General features: G+C 43.7%; 1 protein-coding gene across 5 annotated transcripts in view; it reads right to left on the bottom strand.

Annotated features, from left to right (window-relative positions):
- Nucleotides 1-16,826, bottom strand: part of PRDM11 (PR/SET domain 11) — a 62,440-nt gene extending 45,614 nt beyond the window's left edge. For 2 of the 5 annotated variants that reach the window (XM_073348086.1, XM_073348090.1), the window contains exons 1-2: nt 16,263-16,826; nt 6,374-6,545 (exon numbers count right to left, since the gene is read on the bottom strand). In XM_073348086.1, the coding sequence (XP_073204187.1) occupies nt 6,374-6,388 (15 nt within the window). In that variant the 5' untranslated portion in view covers nt 6,389-6,545; nt 16,263-16,826. Of the gene's footprint in view, nt 1-6,373; nt 6,546-15,956; nt 16,057-16,262 lie in introns of those variants that run through there. The other 3 variants (XM_073348091.1, XM_073348087.1, XM_073348088.1) reach the window with 3 other exon arrangements.
- Nucleotides 16,827-18,240: the final 1,414 nt, after the last annotated feature.

The raw sequence follows: 18,240 nt of genomic DNA, 5'->3' as shown, positions 1-18,240 counted from the left end.
TCAGGAGGTCATCTAGTCCAACCCCCTGCTCAAATCAGGACCAATCCCCAATTAAATCATCCCAGCCAGGGCTTTGTCAAGCCTGACCTTAAAAACTTCTAAGGAAGGAGATTCTACCACCTCCCTAGGTAACGCATTCCAGTGTTTCACCACCCTCCTAGTGAAAACGTTTTTCCTAATATCCAACCTAAACCTCCCCTACTGCAACTTGAGACCGTTACTCCTTGTCCTGTCCTCTTCTACCACTCAGAATAGTCTAGAACCATCCTCTCTGGAACCACCTCTCAGGTAGTTGAAAGCAGCTATCAAATCCCCCCTCATTCTTCTCTTCTGCAGACTAAACAATCCCAGTTCCCTCAGCCTCTCCTCATAAGTCATGTGTTTCAGACCCCTAATCATTTTTGTTGCCCTTCGCTGGACTCTCTCTAATTTGTCCACATCCTTTCTGTAATGGGGGGCTCAAAACTGGACACAGTACTCCAGATGAGGCCTCACCAATGTCGAATAGAGGGGGACGATCACGTCCCTCGATCTGCTTGCTATGCCCCTACTTCTACATCCCAAAATGCCATTGGCCTTCTTGGCAACAAGGGCACACTGCTGACTCATATCCAGCTTCTCGTCCACTGTCACCCCTAGGTCCTTTTCCGCAGAACTGCTGCCTAGCCATTCGGTCCCTAGTCTGTAGCGGTGGATTGGATTCTTCTGTCCTAAGTGCAGGACCCTGCACTTATCCTTGTTGAACCTCATCAGATTTCTTTTGGCCCAATCCTCCAATTTGTCTAGGTCCCTCTGTATCCTATCCCTGCCCTCCAGCGTATCTACCACTCCTCCTAGTTTAGTATCATCCGCAAATTTGCTGAGAGTGCAATCCACACCATCCTCCAGATCATTTATGAAGATATTGAATAAAACCGGCCCCAGGACCGACCCTTGGGGCACTCCACTTGATACCGGCTGCCAACTAGACATGGAGCCATTGATCACTACCCGTTGAGCCCGACAATCTAGCCAACTTTCTACCCACCTTATAGTGCATTCATCCAGCCCATACTTCCTTAACTTGCTGACAAGAATACTATGGGAGACCGTGTCAAAAGCTTTGCTAAAGTCAAGAAACAATACATCCACTGCTTTCCCTTCATCCACAGAACCAGTAATCTCATCATAAAAGGCGATTAGATTAGTCAGGCATGACCTTCCCTTGGTGAATCCATGCTGACTGTTCCTGATCACTTTCCTCTCATGTAAGTGCTTCAGGATTGATTCTTTGAGGACCTGCTCCATGATTTTTCCGGGGAGTGAGGTGAGGCTGACTGGCCTGTAGTTCCCAGGATCCTCCTTCTTCCCTTTTTTAAAGATTGGCACTACTTTAGCCTTTTTCCAGTCATCCGGGACTTCCCCCGTTCGCCACGAGTTTTCAAAGATAATGGCCAATGGCTCTGCAATCACATCAGCCAACTCCTTAAAAAAAGGGAAGGAGGAGGATTCAGGGAACTACAGGCCAGTCAGCCTCACTTCAGTCCCTGGAAAAATCATGGAGCAAGTCCTCAAGGAATCAGTTCTGAAGCAACTTAGAGGAGAGGAAAGTGACCAGGAACAGTCAACATGGATTCACCAAGAGCAAGTCATACCTAACTAACTTAATTGCCTTCCATGATGAGATAACTGGCTCTGTGGATGAGGGGAAAGCAGTGGACATGTTATTCCTTGACTTTAGCAAAGCTTTTGATACGGTCTCCCACAGTATTCTTGCCAGCAAGTTAAAGTAGAATGGCTGGATGAACGGACTATAAAGTGGATAGAAAGTTGGCTAGATTGTTGGGCTCAACGGGTAGTGATCAATAGCTCCATGTCTAGTTGGCAGCTGGTATCAAGCGGAGTGCCCCAAGGGTCAGTCCTGGGGCTGGTTTTGTTCAATATCTTCATTAACGATCTGGAGGATGGTGTGGATTGCACCCTCAGCAAGTTTGCATATGACATTAAACTGGGAGGAGTGGTAGATACGCTGGAGGGTAGGGAGAGGATACAGAAGGACCTAGAAAAATTAGAGGATTGGGCCAAAAGAAATCTGATGAGGTTCAGCAAGGACAAGTGCAGAATCCTGCACTTAGGATGGAAGAATCCCATGCACTGCTACAGACTAGGAACTGAGCAGCTAGGCAGCAGTTCTGCAGAAAAGAACCTAGGGGTTACAGTGGACAAGAAGCTGGATATGAGTCAACAGTGTGCCCTTGTTGCCAAAAAGGCTAATGGTAGTTTGGGCTGTATAAGTAGGGGCATTGCCAGCAGATCGAGGGACATGATCATTCCCCTCTATTCAGCACTGGTGAGGCCTCATCTGGAGTACTGTATCCAGTTTTGGGCCCCCCATTACAGAAAGGATGTGGACAAATTAGAGAGAGTCCAGTGGAGGGCAACAAAAATGATTAGGGGGCTGGAGCACATGATTTATGACGAGAGGCTGAGGGAACTGGGATTATTTACTCTGCAGAAGAGAAGAATGAGGGGGGGATTTGATAGCTGCTTTCAACTACCTGAAAGGGGATTCCAAAGAGGATGGATTTAGACTGTCCTCAGTGGTAGCAGATAATAGAACAAGGAGTAATGGTCTCAAGTTGCAGTGGGGGAGGTTTAGGTTGGATATTAGGAAAAACTTTTTCACTAGGAGGGTGGTGAAACACTGGAATGGGTTACCGAGGGAGGTGGTGGAATCTCCTTCCTTAGAGGTTTTTAAGGTCAGGCTGGACAAAGCCCTGGCTGGGATGATTTAGTTGGGGATTGGTCCTGCTTTGAGCAGGGGGTTGGACTAGATGACCTCCTGAGGTCCCTTCCAACCCTGATATTCTATGATCTCATGTGTATTAGGCTAGGGTCATTGACAATCATCGTTGCACCAGCAACCATTCCTACTAGTGAATTGATGTTTGAGGTCACAGCAAAAATCCTTCCTCCACAGCTGTAGTGATGGTAAAAGTTTTTTCCCGCCCCCCCAACCATGCTTTTTTTTTTTTTTTTTAAAAAGCACCCTGAAAAGGGATAATGGGTGGAATGGCCCATCCTCTTATTATTCTGTCTACCACTTAGGCCTAGTTTTCAAAGCACCAATTTTGGTTTATTAATTTTCAATCCCTTATTTCTTTTGTTTACCAGTCATAATTTTAATACAGTCCTAGCCGGATAATATTAGAAAATCCTCTTTGTTTCAATTAGTTTAGTTTTTTGTTTCCTCTTTGGATTTATATAACAGGTTATTGTGACAGTTCATGGACCTTTACCTATTTTCCACTGGTTAGGCTCACAGTTACGATAGGTCTTCAATAGACCTGAGCTACTGAAACAGAACACAGGGATGCAGACAAGATAGAGCTCCAGCTGAACAGCCCTTTAAGGTGGTACCATATTCTCTAGATGGAAAAGAGCTCCTCGTTGCAGGTGATAGGACTGAGATTTAAAATGTTTTGCCCTTCCAGTATTAAATTTAAACCCCAAACTCACAAACTGAAAACCTTAGCACTTTGTGTATGCCATCCTGCCCCATACACACTGATCTCGTCTCATTACTTTATTAAGCTATGAGTCACCTTATCTCAAAGGAGCCCTCCCCACTTTTTACCTGCCTCAACGGCAAGCAAGAGGTGGAGAGAAGCGAGCAGGGGGCAGGACTCAGGGGAAGAGGTGGAGCGAGGGTGGAAACTAAGGGGGAAGAGGCGGGGCGGGGCCATAGTTCGGGTACCGATGGCCCCCCAAATTCTAGGGAGCTTCTGATGCTCCTGCGGATGAGCATGCCCTGTCCTGAGCATAGCTGCACACAGCTTTGCTTATCTGTAGGAGCCATACTACTACAGTGTCACTTTTAGTTTTACCAATTCCTGAAACACAATACATGTCCCGCTTGCTCTTGCTACCACACACATTACAGCCCCTGTAGATGGCAATATACACACAATTAGCCAAAGGGAAGTTATGTTTGGGGTCTGTAAGGGCCAGATTTTCAAAAGAGCTGGCATCCAATAGGCTCAGCTTGTTTGAAAATCTGGTTTTACTAGTCTTTATACTGCTCCACATACCTCCTGCAACACTTGCCAATTTTAATCTTGGTGAGTCCAGGCAGTTCTCATTCATAAAAATTAATGTCTTCAATATGGGTTTTAGATTTTGGTCCTAAGCTAAAAGTTTTCTCCTGACCACCTCCCCTATGAACCATTGTCAAGGCTCAAAGTTCCTTAGCATCAACAGCATTCTCACCTGTGGGGTTTGTGTTTGTTTGCTTTGGGAAGGTGGGGCAGAATCGGGGAATGACTGGTACCCGTAACCTGGGCTAGAGTAATGGATTTCTCTTGTCTAGATTCTTACGCTGGGTGTTGGGGGGGAAAAGGGAGGGCACCCAAGTGCCTTTAGCATTTTATAACACACACGTCAAGTCCAAGAGGTTCCATCAACCAACCCAGCTGTGAACCTGAAACCCTGACACATAACACCCAACATGTTATAGACAAGGATCAAAGTGCTTCTCTGCCTCTCAAATGAAATCTCCAATGCATTTCAAAGGTATTTTCATGCAGGTTCTAAACACTCACTCAGTGTGCACTTCTTCTGGCTAGCCCACGAAATGACCTAGATAAGTGACACCGGTTCTTGATGTATTTCAACATCTACCCCAAAAGAAAGAGTGTGGGCAGGAAGCAGACCCCAGAGATACCATTTTAAATAGCAGATGTGGCTATCCCAGCTGGTAAACTGCCATTTTAATTTCTTACCCACAGATATGGGAAGTGATTCATGAAAATCAATAGAAAAGAATTAGCTGAAAGGCACAGAGATAATTCATATGGCCCAACTGTCATGGGCAGAACTGCCCGTAGTACCAGCACTGCCTGGCATCTCACCCTCCAGTGCCCATCAGAAGGACACCCAGGCAATGATCAAGGTTTTATATGTATTAGTCCCTCTGAAGAGCAATTACAAAGAGTTAGCCTTTCACTCTTTCTGTTTCTAGAAGTTCAAGCCATTCATTACTTTATCAATAATATTTTCTTTTCCCTTATTCAGGTGAATGTTGAGTGCTGATGAAAGGGATGGACAGAGCACAGCTGAGAGACAGGTGAAGCATTGGCAGATTCTGTGAAAACTTCCCACATGGAGCTTGATCAATTCACCTCTATCCATCTTGCTGCTCTGACAATGTACTTCAGTGCAGCCTCCACAGATGTACCGCTGCTGGGATTCCACCCAATTCTGACAATGTACATAGCCCTGAGTGTGCCCTATTTTTTCAGTCTTTGGCTTCTCCTAAGTAGATTGATGATATTGTCATACTGTCTAGACAAATGCCCACTAGGGACTAAGTAGAGACTAAGTACAAAACTAACTTCCATTCATGATCATGTGAAATGAGGTCTCTAGAGGTAAACTATATAAATTTACCTATTGCAACCTCAAGTCCTTCATCTTAAAAAGGTGGAGGAGTAGGAAGAGATCTCAGGTCACTTACACAACCATCTACAGTTGTAGAGTTAGTCATAGCAATAGACACACAGATATAGAGAAGGGCGGTTATCAAACACCCAAATCAAAAGTGTACTGTTGGAAAAAATTCTCAGATTTAAAATTTTTTGCAGCAGGGACCATTTCTACTTCTGTTCATGCAGCAGGCTCCCAATCCAAGTCAGGCTTCTGGGCACTACTGTAATATAAATATTGAATAACACTCCTGGCTCCAGAGAGATTGACTGGGTAGGACTCAACAGAGCTTTTTCATCTATGACTTCTAGGATGATGATATTTGATAGGCTCTTTACAGTTATTATAAAGAAAAACCACTATCAATATTACAGGATGTTACATATCATGCAGCTGCCTCCTTTCCAGAGATTTAAGGCTTGTCTACACTTAAAATGCTACAGCACCACAGCTGTGTAGCTTCAGTGTAAACACTACCTATGTTGATGGGAGGGATTCTCCCGTCAGAGTAGGTAATCCATCTCCCAGAGAGGTGGTAGCTAGATTGACAGAAGAATTTTTCTGACAAACAGTGCCTTCTACAAGGGGACTTTGGTCAGTTTAATTATGCTGCTCAGAGGGTGTGGATTATTCACACCCCGACCTACATAGTTAAACCGACCTAATTTTCCAGTGTTGACCAGGCTCTAGCTTCATTCTCCAAATGAATGGGGGAGGTGTAGCTTTAGAAAGGAAGAGGGCAAAAGTAACCAAAACTCCTGACATAACTGACATGAATTTCTAAAATTCTAACAAACTCACTCAGCTCTTTAAAAGCATAACAATAGCACCAGTTATAACAAGAGCAAATAAACTCTTCTATAAAACGGAAACCAAAGCAAGAATCATATTTGTTCTTCCTCATTTGTACCTTCTTGTAGGCCATTAGGAAGATAAGATCTCACAGTACAACAGAGCTGGTAAAGCTGCCTGTAGGTTAGGGGTTCATGTTACACAGCTTGCATCCATGTTGCCTGAGTGTGGTCATTTTGATCGCCTTTTCCTCAGCGTAGGCTGCAGGCCAGCTATGCCTGGGATCAAATCTGCCAAGAAATCAGATATCCGTGTGCTGAATTCATCAACGCTATAATTCTATCTGCACATTCCCTTCTATATAGAGAAGGGGAAGTTTGGGCACTGCATTCCCTAACCCAGAGCCTCTCACAGAGGCAGGGAACTTTTGAAGTTATATTCCCTCATACCTCTGTTCTGAGGGTGCATTCTATTCCCAAAGCAAGCAGTTTATGCAAGAATAGCTGCAGCTCCTTTATGACAGGGACAAATTTTAAGAACACACACTAGTGGAAACAAAAAAAAGATTTGAAGGGCTTAATCCAATTCATAGCAAAGTTAATGAAAAACCTCACAATACTTCAGAAGAACAAACTATCTCATTGACCACAGAAACCCACAAGCTAGCCCAGAATATCCAGTAACTCCCAGAAAAGCCTTTCAAACACATGACCACAGAATAATCCTACTCAACAAATACCAGCAAAATCCACAGAATCATGAAAGAAATAGCATTGATTTACTTGGCGCTAATGCCACAAAGAAAGCAATCCAATAAGTAGTTACAACCTCTGGATACACAAGATAAAGAGAGCACAACCCCTGCAATTGCTCTCTATTGAGCAGACCCTATAGCACTGGAATCCTATCAGTTTCTCTTCTGATACATTTCCACAGATTTCAGAACAGATTTCTCAAGGAACAAAGCAACACACCATGCACGTAGGGATATTTAACCATATATGAATGATGGTTCTGGAGGGCTAAACAATGCACAAGGCTTGAAGAATTCATAAAGTTCCCAATGGCCCAAGGACTTTGCCTACTAGCCAGGATTATGAAAGTTATTTTTGCACTGCCATACCTCCTTCCCTACAAAACCTATAAGAAGCAGAAGCCAGGGTACCATCAAAATTCAGGCAGATGTCAATGCATTTGGTTACATGCTATTCACATTTGTAAATCTTCTTCATAACCATAAGTGACAGAAACTCAGTAGTTAAAAAAGTGAAAGCTTAGATTCTGCCAAAGTTGATGGTACCTATTCAGGGACACTTCCTACTTGCCTAGGCAGGTGGATTTTTCAAGCCCTCATGAAACAAGTACATGTGCAGTCTCTAATATATATTTATATAATGAGAATGTACTATGATGAATGAGTAGAAACAATCACCAGTATTGATTTCTGTTGAGGTCAGTTTTCCAAGTTTATTGGCAGAGTTCAGTAATTGCTTCTTAAGGTGGGTTAAAAGGCCAATCACTAACTGTAGCCATATCTAACATCTGTCCTGGTACCTTCCAAGCAAAATGTCTCCTCTTCCAAAGAAAATGGCAGACTACAATAAGGAGACAGGCTGCACAGACTAGGTGTAAAAGAGAAGCCAGCAATCAAAGGAGCATTTTGGGAACCCAGAGTGAAAGGTACAAATGATTTTAGAATTTCATCCTTAAAACAATTGCAACTGAAAACATATTTTCTCCCTTGCATATTCCTCTCTTATTAGTTTCTTCTTCTTAGTTATTTATTCTTGTTTTATTAGTTATTATTTGATTCTGCAACTATATTTATTTAACTTAATACAACAGTTTAGGATACAGTTTGTATGAAAGGTGATCAAAATAAAGCTTCATTGTACTGAAAGCGAATGTGCTATACAGTGTTTCAGCTGTTGCCTTTAATTGTCAGCATGGAAACATTTGGTGTCCCTTAGCAATAATAGCTCCAATTACTGACCTTGAGTGGGTGAACTTAGAAATAGGACTCATCAGGAATTTGTAAAAGTTTCAGGTCTGTAACACTCCTGTTTATTGTTCACAAGTGTGGGATTCCCAAACATATATCTGTGTCCTGGCTCATGAATTCAGATAGGAGTGAAAACAAATACGTTCACGTAGCTTTATGCTAGTGTAATACATACAGAAATGTGTGTGGCTTTCAGTGGAAGGTAAGAAAAAATGCCTAAATATAAGATAGTGTTTCATACCATCAGCTCATGCATTGTCACCAGTTTGTACTCCTGTATCACCCCAGATACACCCATATGAGCCTCCACTGACTTTGGCAATTAATTTGAGAGCTAAGCCAACCACAGGAGCTTGCCCAAAATCAGGATCCACAAAACTACAGGCACTGAGCTTTGCCAGTACAGATTATTTCTGACCCACAGTACCCCCTGCTATACCAGTCTTGGGTTCCCTTCACACACCTCTGATGAAGCCCCTAAGTAACGACAGACAGCATGCCTTTCTATTTTAGTTCTGCTCTCCAATCCATTTGGGACATCAGAACTTCATATGTGACATACCTGGCACATTAGTTAGCACCCAAGTGGTCACAACGTTGTGGCTACAAGGGCTAATCCAACTGTCAAGACCACTCTGAAGCTTTAATTAATGCACAATACGGTTCTCCACTTGCTCAGCTGGGCATCTTGCCCGGGGGCTGCCATGTGATCTATGATCTACACCGACTTTCTGTTAAATGTGAGGTGTAATTCAAACTGCTGCTTTAACTGATAAAGCCTGTTATGCTTTGGGTCCTGTGTGTCAAAGGGTATTCTGCACAGCAACTAGACACCCGTGGCTGGCCTGTGCCAGCCAACTCAGGCGAGCAGGGCTTGGGCTGTGGGGCTGTTTCACTACTGTGTAAACATCTGGGCTTGGGCTGGCGCGTGGGCTCTATGACCCTGTGAGGTGGGACGGTCCCAGAACTCAGGCTCCAGCCAGGGCCTGGAAGTCTACAGCCCCGCAGCCATGAGCTCGAGTCCACTGGCTCAGGCCAGCTGCGGGATTTTCTTTGCTGTATAGACTAGGGATGCAAAATATCAAATGGTTATACAGTTAACGAAGAAGTATTAGCTTACTGTTAATATATTGCAGTTAATGTTTAAAACAGATTGGCAGCAGCCTGGACCCTAGACCTCACCACGTGGGAGCAGGCGATGGCCCCCGACCCCGTCATGTTAACAATTAAATGGTTAATTGATATAATTTTAATAGTTTAAATGGGTACTTTTTCAAACCATATTTACATCCCTAGTGTAGACATACCCTAGAAATCTGCCTCTCTCCATGTTATACAATGGCATGTTATACCTCCAGCTGAGGTACTGGAGAAGAGAGGGGATGGGGACATGATGTACTTGGCAGAGAACCTTGATTCTGTAATTTGCTTCCCAACTTGGTCCAACACAAATTCAACCCATTGGCCTCCAAAGTAATCTATTGCTAGGCCTCTATTGCCAGCCTTTTACCAAGGCTTTTAATGAAACAGGGAAGATCTTAGCTCTGTAGGTAAACACTACGTCAACTTTAATTTCTTTACTGATATGTTTTTATTAAGAGTTCAAAAGCCTACAATATTTTTGTCAGGCACACTGTATAAGCTGACATTACAAATAAATACCATCATACGGGGCATGCTGTGGTTTGCCTAATAGCAGCTGTAGAATGGCTGGGCTATGTTGCTGACGCAGGCAGACAACTGAAGTAAAACTGTAATCTAAGAAACAGCAGCATAATGAGAGAGGGGGGGAGAAACTAGTCCTTTTGCTTATGCCCACACAACAGCTAAGAAGTTTGGTTCCCAGCTCACACAGACCCATACACTCTAGTTTAGCTCAAGCTATTGTGCTAAAAATAGTGGCATGGCTGCACCAACAAGGGTGGAGGCTCAGGCTAGCTCAAGCAGAGCTAACATATGTCTACACGAGCTGTGAAGCATACCTCCCAGCTGCTGTGTAGGCATGCCTTTTGTGTGAAGTTAGATTAGATGTATACACCTAGATACCCTGACGATGGGCACATTATAAAAAGCTATTTGTGACCTATGGATTGCACTGAGATGGTAGCCTGTAGTATATTTCATTGACATTTCTTTGGAGACCATCAGTTTTTAACACAGCTGCTACTCTGAAACCTGAAGATTTTAACTTTCATTTAAAAACATATATATATATATATATATATATATATATATGTTTTCACCTTCTGAATGCAAAGAAAATGTTTTGAATGTGAAACACTTGGAATGTTGTCTTCTGGAGGCTGAAGACACAAAGCTTTTAAGCAATAGTTCTGAGAAATGTGAAGTGTGAGACTGGCAGAGACCGACAGGGTTTTTTGCCTTCCTCTGCAGCATAGGGCGCAGGTCATTTGCCGGTTTAAACTAGAGTAAGTGCTGGATTCTCTGTAACTTGACCTCTTTAAATTATGATTTCAGGACTTCAGTAACTCAGCCAGAGGTTATGGGCCTATTACAGGAGTGGGTTGATGAGGTTCTATGGCTTGCATGTGTAGGAGGTCAGACTAGATGATCATGATGGGCCCTTTTGGCCTTAATGTCTATGAATCCCATTCCTCTCAATGAGGTGTTGACTCTGAAGCCTAAGGGTAACTGTTTAAGCATCAGCATTCTGAACAGCCTCACTCTTTCAGCCAAAAGAACTTGAGATTTTGGGAGCTCAAATACCTTCTCTTACCCCACCACACTGCCCCTTGCTGTAGCCTGAATCTTACTTAATGAGCAGTCTAAAGTGTGAAAACTGTTCACAGACCAGTTTCCATTAGTCTATATTATATACAAAGTATTTCTAAATGGTAAATATTTTCACATGCAGCACCTCAGAATTGCCACCTTTTCCTTTCCTATTCTCTCACCTACCCAGTCTTTCCTATTATTAATACAGTGCTTGACATGAAATAGGCACTTTGGAGAACAAATAAAACATAAGCTCCCTTCCCTTGAAGTGCTTTTCTCTGTTTTTCTTTCACCCACTTCTCTGTTCTCACCCTGTCCCTCGAGAGGCCACATGCAGAGCTTTTCTGAGTTCTCTATTTGGCCTTTTCAGTATGCAGTATGATTGCTCTCTTGGGGATCCCCTCTATTCTGAAGATTCTCCCAGCATGTTCTCCTCTCTAACGTTTCTTCTAGGCTGTGGAATCAGGTGATCAGCTCCCAATCTTCCCTCCATGAGCTCAACCAAGAGGGAATCCTTAAAACACAACATTGCACTGGGCAGTTTTAAAAGGGACCATCGGTATAGAAGGAACCTTTCCACTCGGGGCGGGGAGGGGGAAAGCTTTCAGCAGCAGAGAGAAAATGGGGGAAAAGAGCCAAAGCCTGTAAAATGAGCATCCACTTGCCCCATTACTAGGGAAAAGGCCAGTGCTAAGGGAGACACTTCAACCTCCTATAATTGTGCAGGAGTCCTTGGTCCATGAAGCCTTACGCTTCTCATTCCAAAAGCCAGGGCTGCAGAGGTGACCTCATTTTTCAAGCAAAAACTAGTTAGTGCCCTTTTTGGTGGAATGTGTTGCAAATGTAAATATAACGAGAAGGAGGGTAGACTGTGATTAGATGCAGAAAAGCTAAGCAGCCCAACCAAAGCCAGCACAGTCTAGATAGGGCAGTGGACTGGGAGTCAGATGAGCTGGCTTCTATTCCCAGATCTAACACAGATCCACTGTGTGATCGAGGCAATTTACTTCACCTTTCTATTACTCTGTTTCTCCTCCAAACCCTTGTCTGTCAGGTTGATTTAGCTTGTAAGCACTTTGGGACACACACATCGCTTATTTTGTGCCTGTACAGACCTTAGCAAAATGAGTGGGCACTAGTCTAATCAATATTACCATGTGGTAATGTTTCTGTGGTTTGCCTAATAATGGCAGTTGCTGAATGCACAGACTACCTTTATAACAGACAAGGTGTCTTCGGGAGGCACATACCTGGAGTCAGAAGAACCTCTACTCAGTGAGCTTGACATTAACCAAAGGGCAAGTATTAGAGACGAGAGAACTCTGCACTGGGAAAGCATGTGAATTACATCTAGACAAATGGCAAACAGAATCTAAGGGACTACCACCTTCTTAAGATTCCAAAGAGCTGCACAACATATTCAGCAAAGTGTCTTTTTCTTTATTTTGGCTTCTCTTGTGAAAGCAATAGATTGTTCTGAATGTTAGGTACATGCACCCCCTCATGTGGTGCATATGGGGCTATGTTTAGCTTCTCCAGGCAAATCTTCTGGAGAAGATTTTAAGAAGCTCCTTCATTTTATTGCTGGGGATAAAAAACAAATAAAAGTAAAAAATCTCAACAAAAAAACCTTGCATTACTACATTAAATGGCAAGCAATAAAATAATTAACTGCAGAAATCAAGTTTTCTTAAAACTAGTTTTCAGTGCAAAAGTCACTGTCACCAAAATCCTTCCGACTAAACTATCCAAAAAGCGAGTGATTGTTGCCAGCCTTAGAGCAGCTAATGTGACTCAGAACCAGAAAGATAAAGAGCAATCCATGAAATGTTAAGACGATATTGTGCTTGATATACGTGTGTGAACTATATTTCAGGGAAATGCTAGACTGTTGTTTGTAGGCCAGCAGAGAAGAGTGTCTTAGATACAAGTGTCCTTTGACTGAAAATAAATATACGTCCTAATATTGTGTTTTGTTTCAGATCATAATCTTCAATTTGAAGCAAAAATGCTCTGTCCTAATTTTTATGTCATTAGAGAGCTTAAAAAAATAGAGCCACTTTCCTCCCTGCTTTCATTGCCTTGTAACATTTCACTCCATACCAAGATGGCATTTAGGGTCCATTTCTGTCAGATGCCAAGTACCCTTAACTTCTACTGAGTCAAGTGGGAGTTGAAGTTCTTCTTTACTTCCCAGGAACTGCTTAGCAGGTTGGATCCTTGGACTGTCCGCTTTTTGGGGCAGGGATCAATATTTTTTAAGTACGCTGCACCTAATGTAAAACACTTTATGCACTCACAGTGCTAGAGGAACAATGATTTGCTGTGATAGGTTTTGGGTTGTTTTATTTAAGTCAGTCCTTTTTTCTCTTCAATTTATATAAGATACTAGTCATTGAAAAGGGAAGGGAACACAGGGGCCCAAGAGTTTTGCGTAGAGGCTGAACTATAGCTTTCCTAATTCAACAAACCAGGGTTCTATCCTGGTTTGGTACGTTATCTCACTTCCCCAACCAGAATGCCTGGAGAATCAAAGGTATTGATTTCCTCCCAACCTGAGAAGCCGTAGTCCTCACTTCTTGGGGGGGTTCAGAAGGAAGCCCCAAGGATTTAATAACAATAAAAGGAATTTCACTGCTCCTATCAACAATATGCATTCAGCTCAAACAAACAAGGTGAAAGTTTTCTATATGGTAAATAACTACTTCAGCAAAGCACTGCAACAATTTCCATTTCCACTCTGTGGGGGATCTAGGGCAGGGGAAAGAGTGTTTCTCAGTTTTAATTTTAAAACCAGACAACGTGAACCTTACTAACATTAATACTGGGTAAATGAATATGCAGAAACCAGCTTTGACTCAAAATGGAAAATGCAGATCTTATTCTTTTACGTAAGTAGATCCCTGGATAATACAAGTTTTAGTTCCTCCCAAGGAAATGTACTCCACATGGACTTAGCTTTTAGCAAACATATCACATACCTTGAGGGCTCATCTGTCCAGACAACAGCATAACTTCTAATTCTTGTAGCAAGAGTCAGTTATTTGTTAATTTATTTATGGTGTTTAAATGATTTCAAAATATAGCTGATAACATTGTTTTTTATATGTTGCACTACATAGCTCTTTGTCTTCTCTCTCCACTCTTATTTTTAGTACCAAAAACCTTCTTAATCCTAAACAATATTTCACACCTTCCAATTCTGACTTCAAGCCACTCTTCTTTTTCCAGTATGCAACACAGGATGACCAAGTTCAAAGTTTTTAACCTTGTATTTTGGCCCACCATCCTTGTTTAAATAACTTCTAATTTTTTTAATACATACATGGATCCAGAGTGACTAGATGTCCCGATTTTATAGGGACAGTCACAATATTTGGGGCTTTTTTCGTGTATAGGCACCTATTGCCCCCAACCCTGATTTTTCACATTTGTTATCTGGTCACCCTATATGGATGGATCAGAATCCAATAGACTGAACCTGGAGCCGGGATTTCACAAATTCAAATTCTGGCTGCTCTGGTGCTTACTTGCTGTGAGATCTTGAGTTAGTGACTTCACTTCTGAAACTTGTTTCTCTTAGTAGGGGATAGAGCTTAATTACTGAGGGTATGGGGTGGTGAGGCTTACTTTGTAAAATGGTTTGAAAATGTAAATTATTTCTAAGTGTTAGTGTGCTGCCTGGATTTACCAGGCACTATAAAAGCATATAGCTAGGCCTTCTTGAATTATTCCCGGCAACTATTTTATTGTTGAAGATTTCACACTTTTTCTGGCTTCAAATCATTCACAACCAAACTGTGATTTCTGAAAATCTGTTATTTGGAAGTATCTGACCAGTGACTTATGAGAACAAGTTTCAGCCTCTGGGGTATTTGTGAGCAGCTAACTTGGGATATGCATGATGTGTGGTTCATCACACAAACCATATGATATTGTGTCTGTTTCCTGAGTGGCAACAAATGGTTTACGCAGAAATATAAATGAATAATCAACAGCAAATAGAATAGCCAATTGCTGGATGATCATTTGTAAAAAGTTTGGGATTTGCAATGGCTGTCTCAATACTCAGGAACACTACATCTAACTCCACAAAAACAAAAAAACCTTAACTTTTTATTTGAGAATTTCTCTGTGCCATACCTATTTAACAGTGGTTATTTTGGGAACAAAGAAGTGATAGTACACTACTCACACCCTACCTATAACCTCAAACCAGCCTGAAGTTTTTGTTAAAACAGTAAGCAATAGAGTAATTACTGCTGACATTTAAACTGACATCCTTAGGCTTCAGAGTCAATGACACCTTTACACAAACGGGGCCATCTCACACCTCTCAGAATTTGCTATGTCAGTCTAGCTGCACTTACATAAGATACGATTTGCTCAGGTTCAGAGGTTTGCTTCGCAGTGAAAGCTATAATTACTTAATGAAATCTTAAATTCTGCAGTAGCTGAGGAGGCCAGCTGCAAAATGCTGGCAAGGCATGACACTACCCAGTGGTGCATCCCAGAATCTCGGGGATGGGCAGAGTCAGCACAGAAAGGTCCTTATCAAGCAAAGAAAATGCAAAGCTAACCCAGCAGTATCATTCTGAGTTACACCGTTAGCTCAAGGGGACTAGGGGAAGACACTGATGGGCATGGTATAAGAACCTGAACAGAAATTAACCAGAAATTAACCGGCGACAGCGGGGGAGACTGTAACACACTCCCTCATCCGACACATAGCCTCAGCCCCCTCTCCCACAACATTTAACTATGTTCAGCATCCCGCCCATAACCAATTACCCCCATAACACATAGTTACTACCCCACAGCCTCCCACTCCAATCCCCACCAAACCAGCACCTCACCTCCTCTCACCGCCCCCCTATCCTTTAGCGGACCCGCCCCCGCGTTCCAACCTCGAACGCTCGCTACCCTCCCCCACCGCCCATAGGCCCGCGGCCGCGTCACTCACCGGATACAATGTAACAACTAGGGGAGGAAGGGGCGGGCAAGAAAAAAGGCAACATCGGAGCGGGCGGGAGAGGAGGGGGCCGAGCCCAGCGCCCGCCCAGGGGAGGGGGAGGCACCTACCTGCCCGCTCGCGGACCCCGGGGCAGGCCGGTGGGTGGGGGGAGGCCCCTTTCCCCCCAGCGCCCCCTCCGCAGGGAGCCGCGGCCCCCCGCCCAGCGCGGCTCCGTCCCCGCGCTCCGCCCCCCTCCGCCCCCGCGCTCCGCAGCCATTTTCGTGGCCACCTTGGCTACCAAAGGGGCTGACTCACCTCGGCGCTGCGGGCTCGGGGGCCCCGCCTCGGCGTAGGGGGGCCCGCTCTGCCCGGGGGCCCCCGGCTCGCTGCCCCCTCCCTCCCCGCCGGCCCGGCCAGCCCGGCTCGCTAGTCCCAGGCGAGGACGGGTCCCGTGGCCGGGCCGGGCTCGGCGGCGGCGGCTCCCTCCCTCCCGGCCGTGACCACCATCTTATTAGCACAGGAAATGACATGGAGAACGGAAGAGAGGGGCGTTCGGGGGCCGAGCCCGGGGACCCCCCGAACCGGGGGAGGGAGGCGCAGCCGCCCGGGCCCGGGGATCTCCCAGTGCCCCTGCGCTCCCCCCTTCCCTCCGAATAGCCGCCCAGCCGGGAGCCCAGAACCTCATTGCCACCCCCTCCTGATCCGGCACTTTCAGCAGAAAAGCAGCAGGAATGGGCACGAAAACTGGAAAAAGGAGGAGGACTTGAAAAGGGTTAAAAGCAACTTTGGGGAAAGAAAAAAAAATTGCAAAGCCAAGTTGCTGGGCTTTTCTCTGGCTTCTTTCTGTGCCCCTCGGGCTCCACATTTCATTTGCTCCCTGGGTCTCTGCTGTCGCCTGCTGCCTTGCAAACTCATCCCACTTTTGACTTCTAAAAAATATTCACAGTCACATGTGACTTTTGGGGAGGAGGCGTCTTAGATCAATGACTATTTGAAATAAAGTTTGCAGAAAAAGATAAACATTCTCTCCCCCATTCATTACACTTTATTGTTTTACGTGCTGATCCTGCAAAACCGTATAAGAGATGCCTGTAACTTTCTGCACTGTGAGTGCTTATTGAAGTTATTGGGACTATTTGAGTGCATACAATTAAGCTTGTGTTCTCGGAGGACTGAGGCCATTGATTTTAAAACTGGATCTCTTTACATGTGTAAAGTTATTTACATGCAAAGGCATTTGCATAGTTGGGTCCTGTTTAGTGCTATTGAAGGAAAGTTGGTGGAAATTCCATCACTCTGGACATTCTTAAAGAAAAACGGACAAAACACTAGGAAATATCCCTTAGGGCAGCATATGCTGACTGGCAGGGGAGGTATCAAGCCAGCCATTTGGAAGAAGGTGATTTTAAGTGTCTAATTGAAACATGAAAATCCTTTGTCACCCAAAGGAAGTACTTTTTTTTAATGGCCTCAAGGTGAATCCAAAAGTGAGGAATCTTCCTCCAAGTAGCAAAACTCAGCAAGTCGGGGACATGTACATATATTCCCTCACTAATTCCCATGATTCTTTGGAATCTTCTTCAGCTTGGAAAAAAATAACTTTGCAGTGAAATTGCAATGCATAGCTGCTATTCAAAGCTGATAAAAAAAAAAAAAAGATTTGAAGTGTTATATGGCCAGGAGCTCTGTGTACAAATTAAGGACAATATGACAAAGGAAAGAGAACTAGGCATAATTTAATAATCACATGAAGCATATTTTGTCAATAAAATAAACATTCCCGCTAAAGCCATCTGTAGACATTAAATTTTAAACAATGTAGACTGCCTGGCTGCTATGCCAAGTGGGACATAGTGAGGATGAAGGGAAGGATAGATGACTAGTTTTCCAATTCCTGGTTTGACCACAGGCTTGTATGTGAACAGGGCTATGATGACAATATAAACACTGGCGTACCTCCCTTTTTGCTGTCCTGATAAATGAGATTCTTTTCCGTTATGGAATATCCCCAGATGTGTGTTGGAAAAAGGATGAGCTGAGTTGAGAAACAAAGAAAGTGTATGGGGAAAAAAGGGAATAAAGAAGTGCACTCTGACAAAAATAACAACCCAATCTGTACCCTCTGCACCTCACTGATTTCAGTGGGAATTTACGGTGTGCATGGTTGGTAGAATCAGGCCCCAATATGTTGCTCAAATGTAAAAAAAAATCAGCTGTCTGGCAATATAATCTGGAGGTGATCAATTGAGGCCCAAAAGGAGCTTAATTTACAAAATGAGGCCCCTGTGGATCA

The sequence above is a fragment of the Lepidochelys kempii genome, chromosome 6 (assembly GCF_965140265.1).
Source record: "Lepidochelys kempii isolate rLepKem1 chromosome 6, rLepKem1.hap2, whole genome shotgun sequence".
Lineage (NCBI taxonomy): Eukaryota > Metazoa > Chordata > Testudines > Cheloniidae > Lepidochelys > Lepidochelys kempii.
The sequence above is the reverse complement of the archived record's forward strand: the minus strand, read 5'-3'. Positions and strand labels throughout refer to the sequence as shown.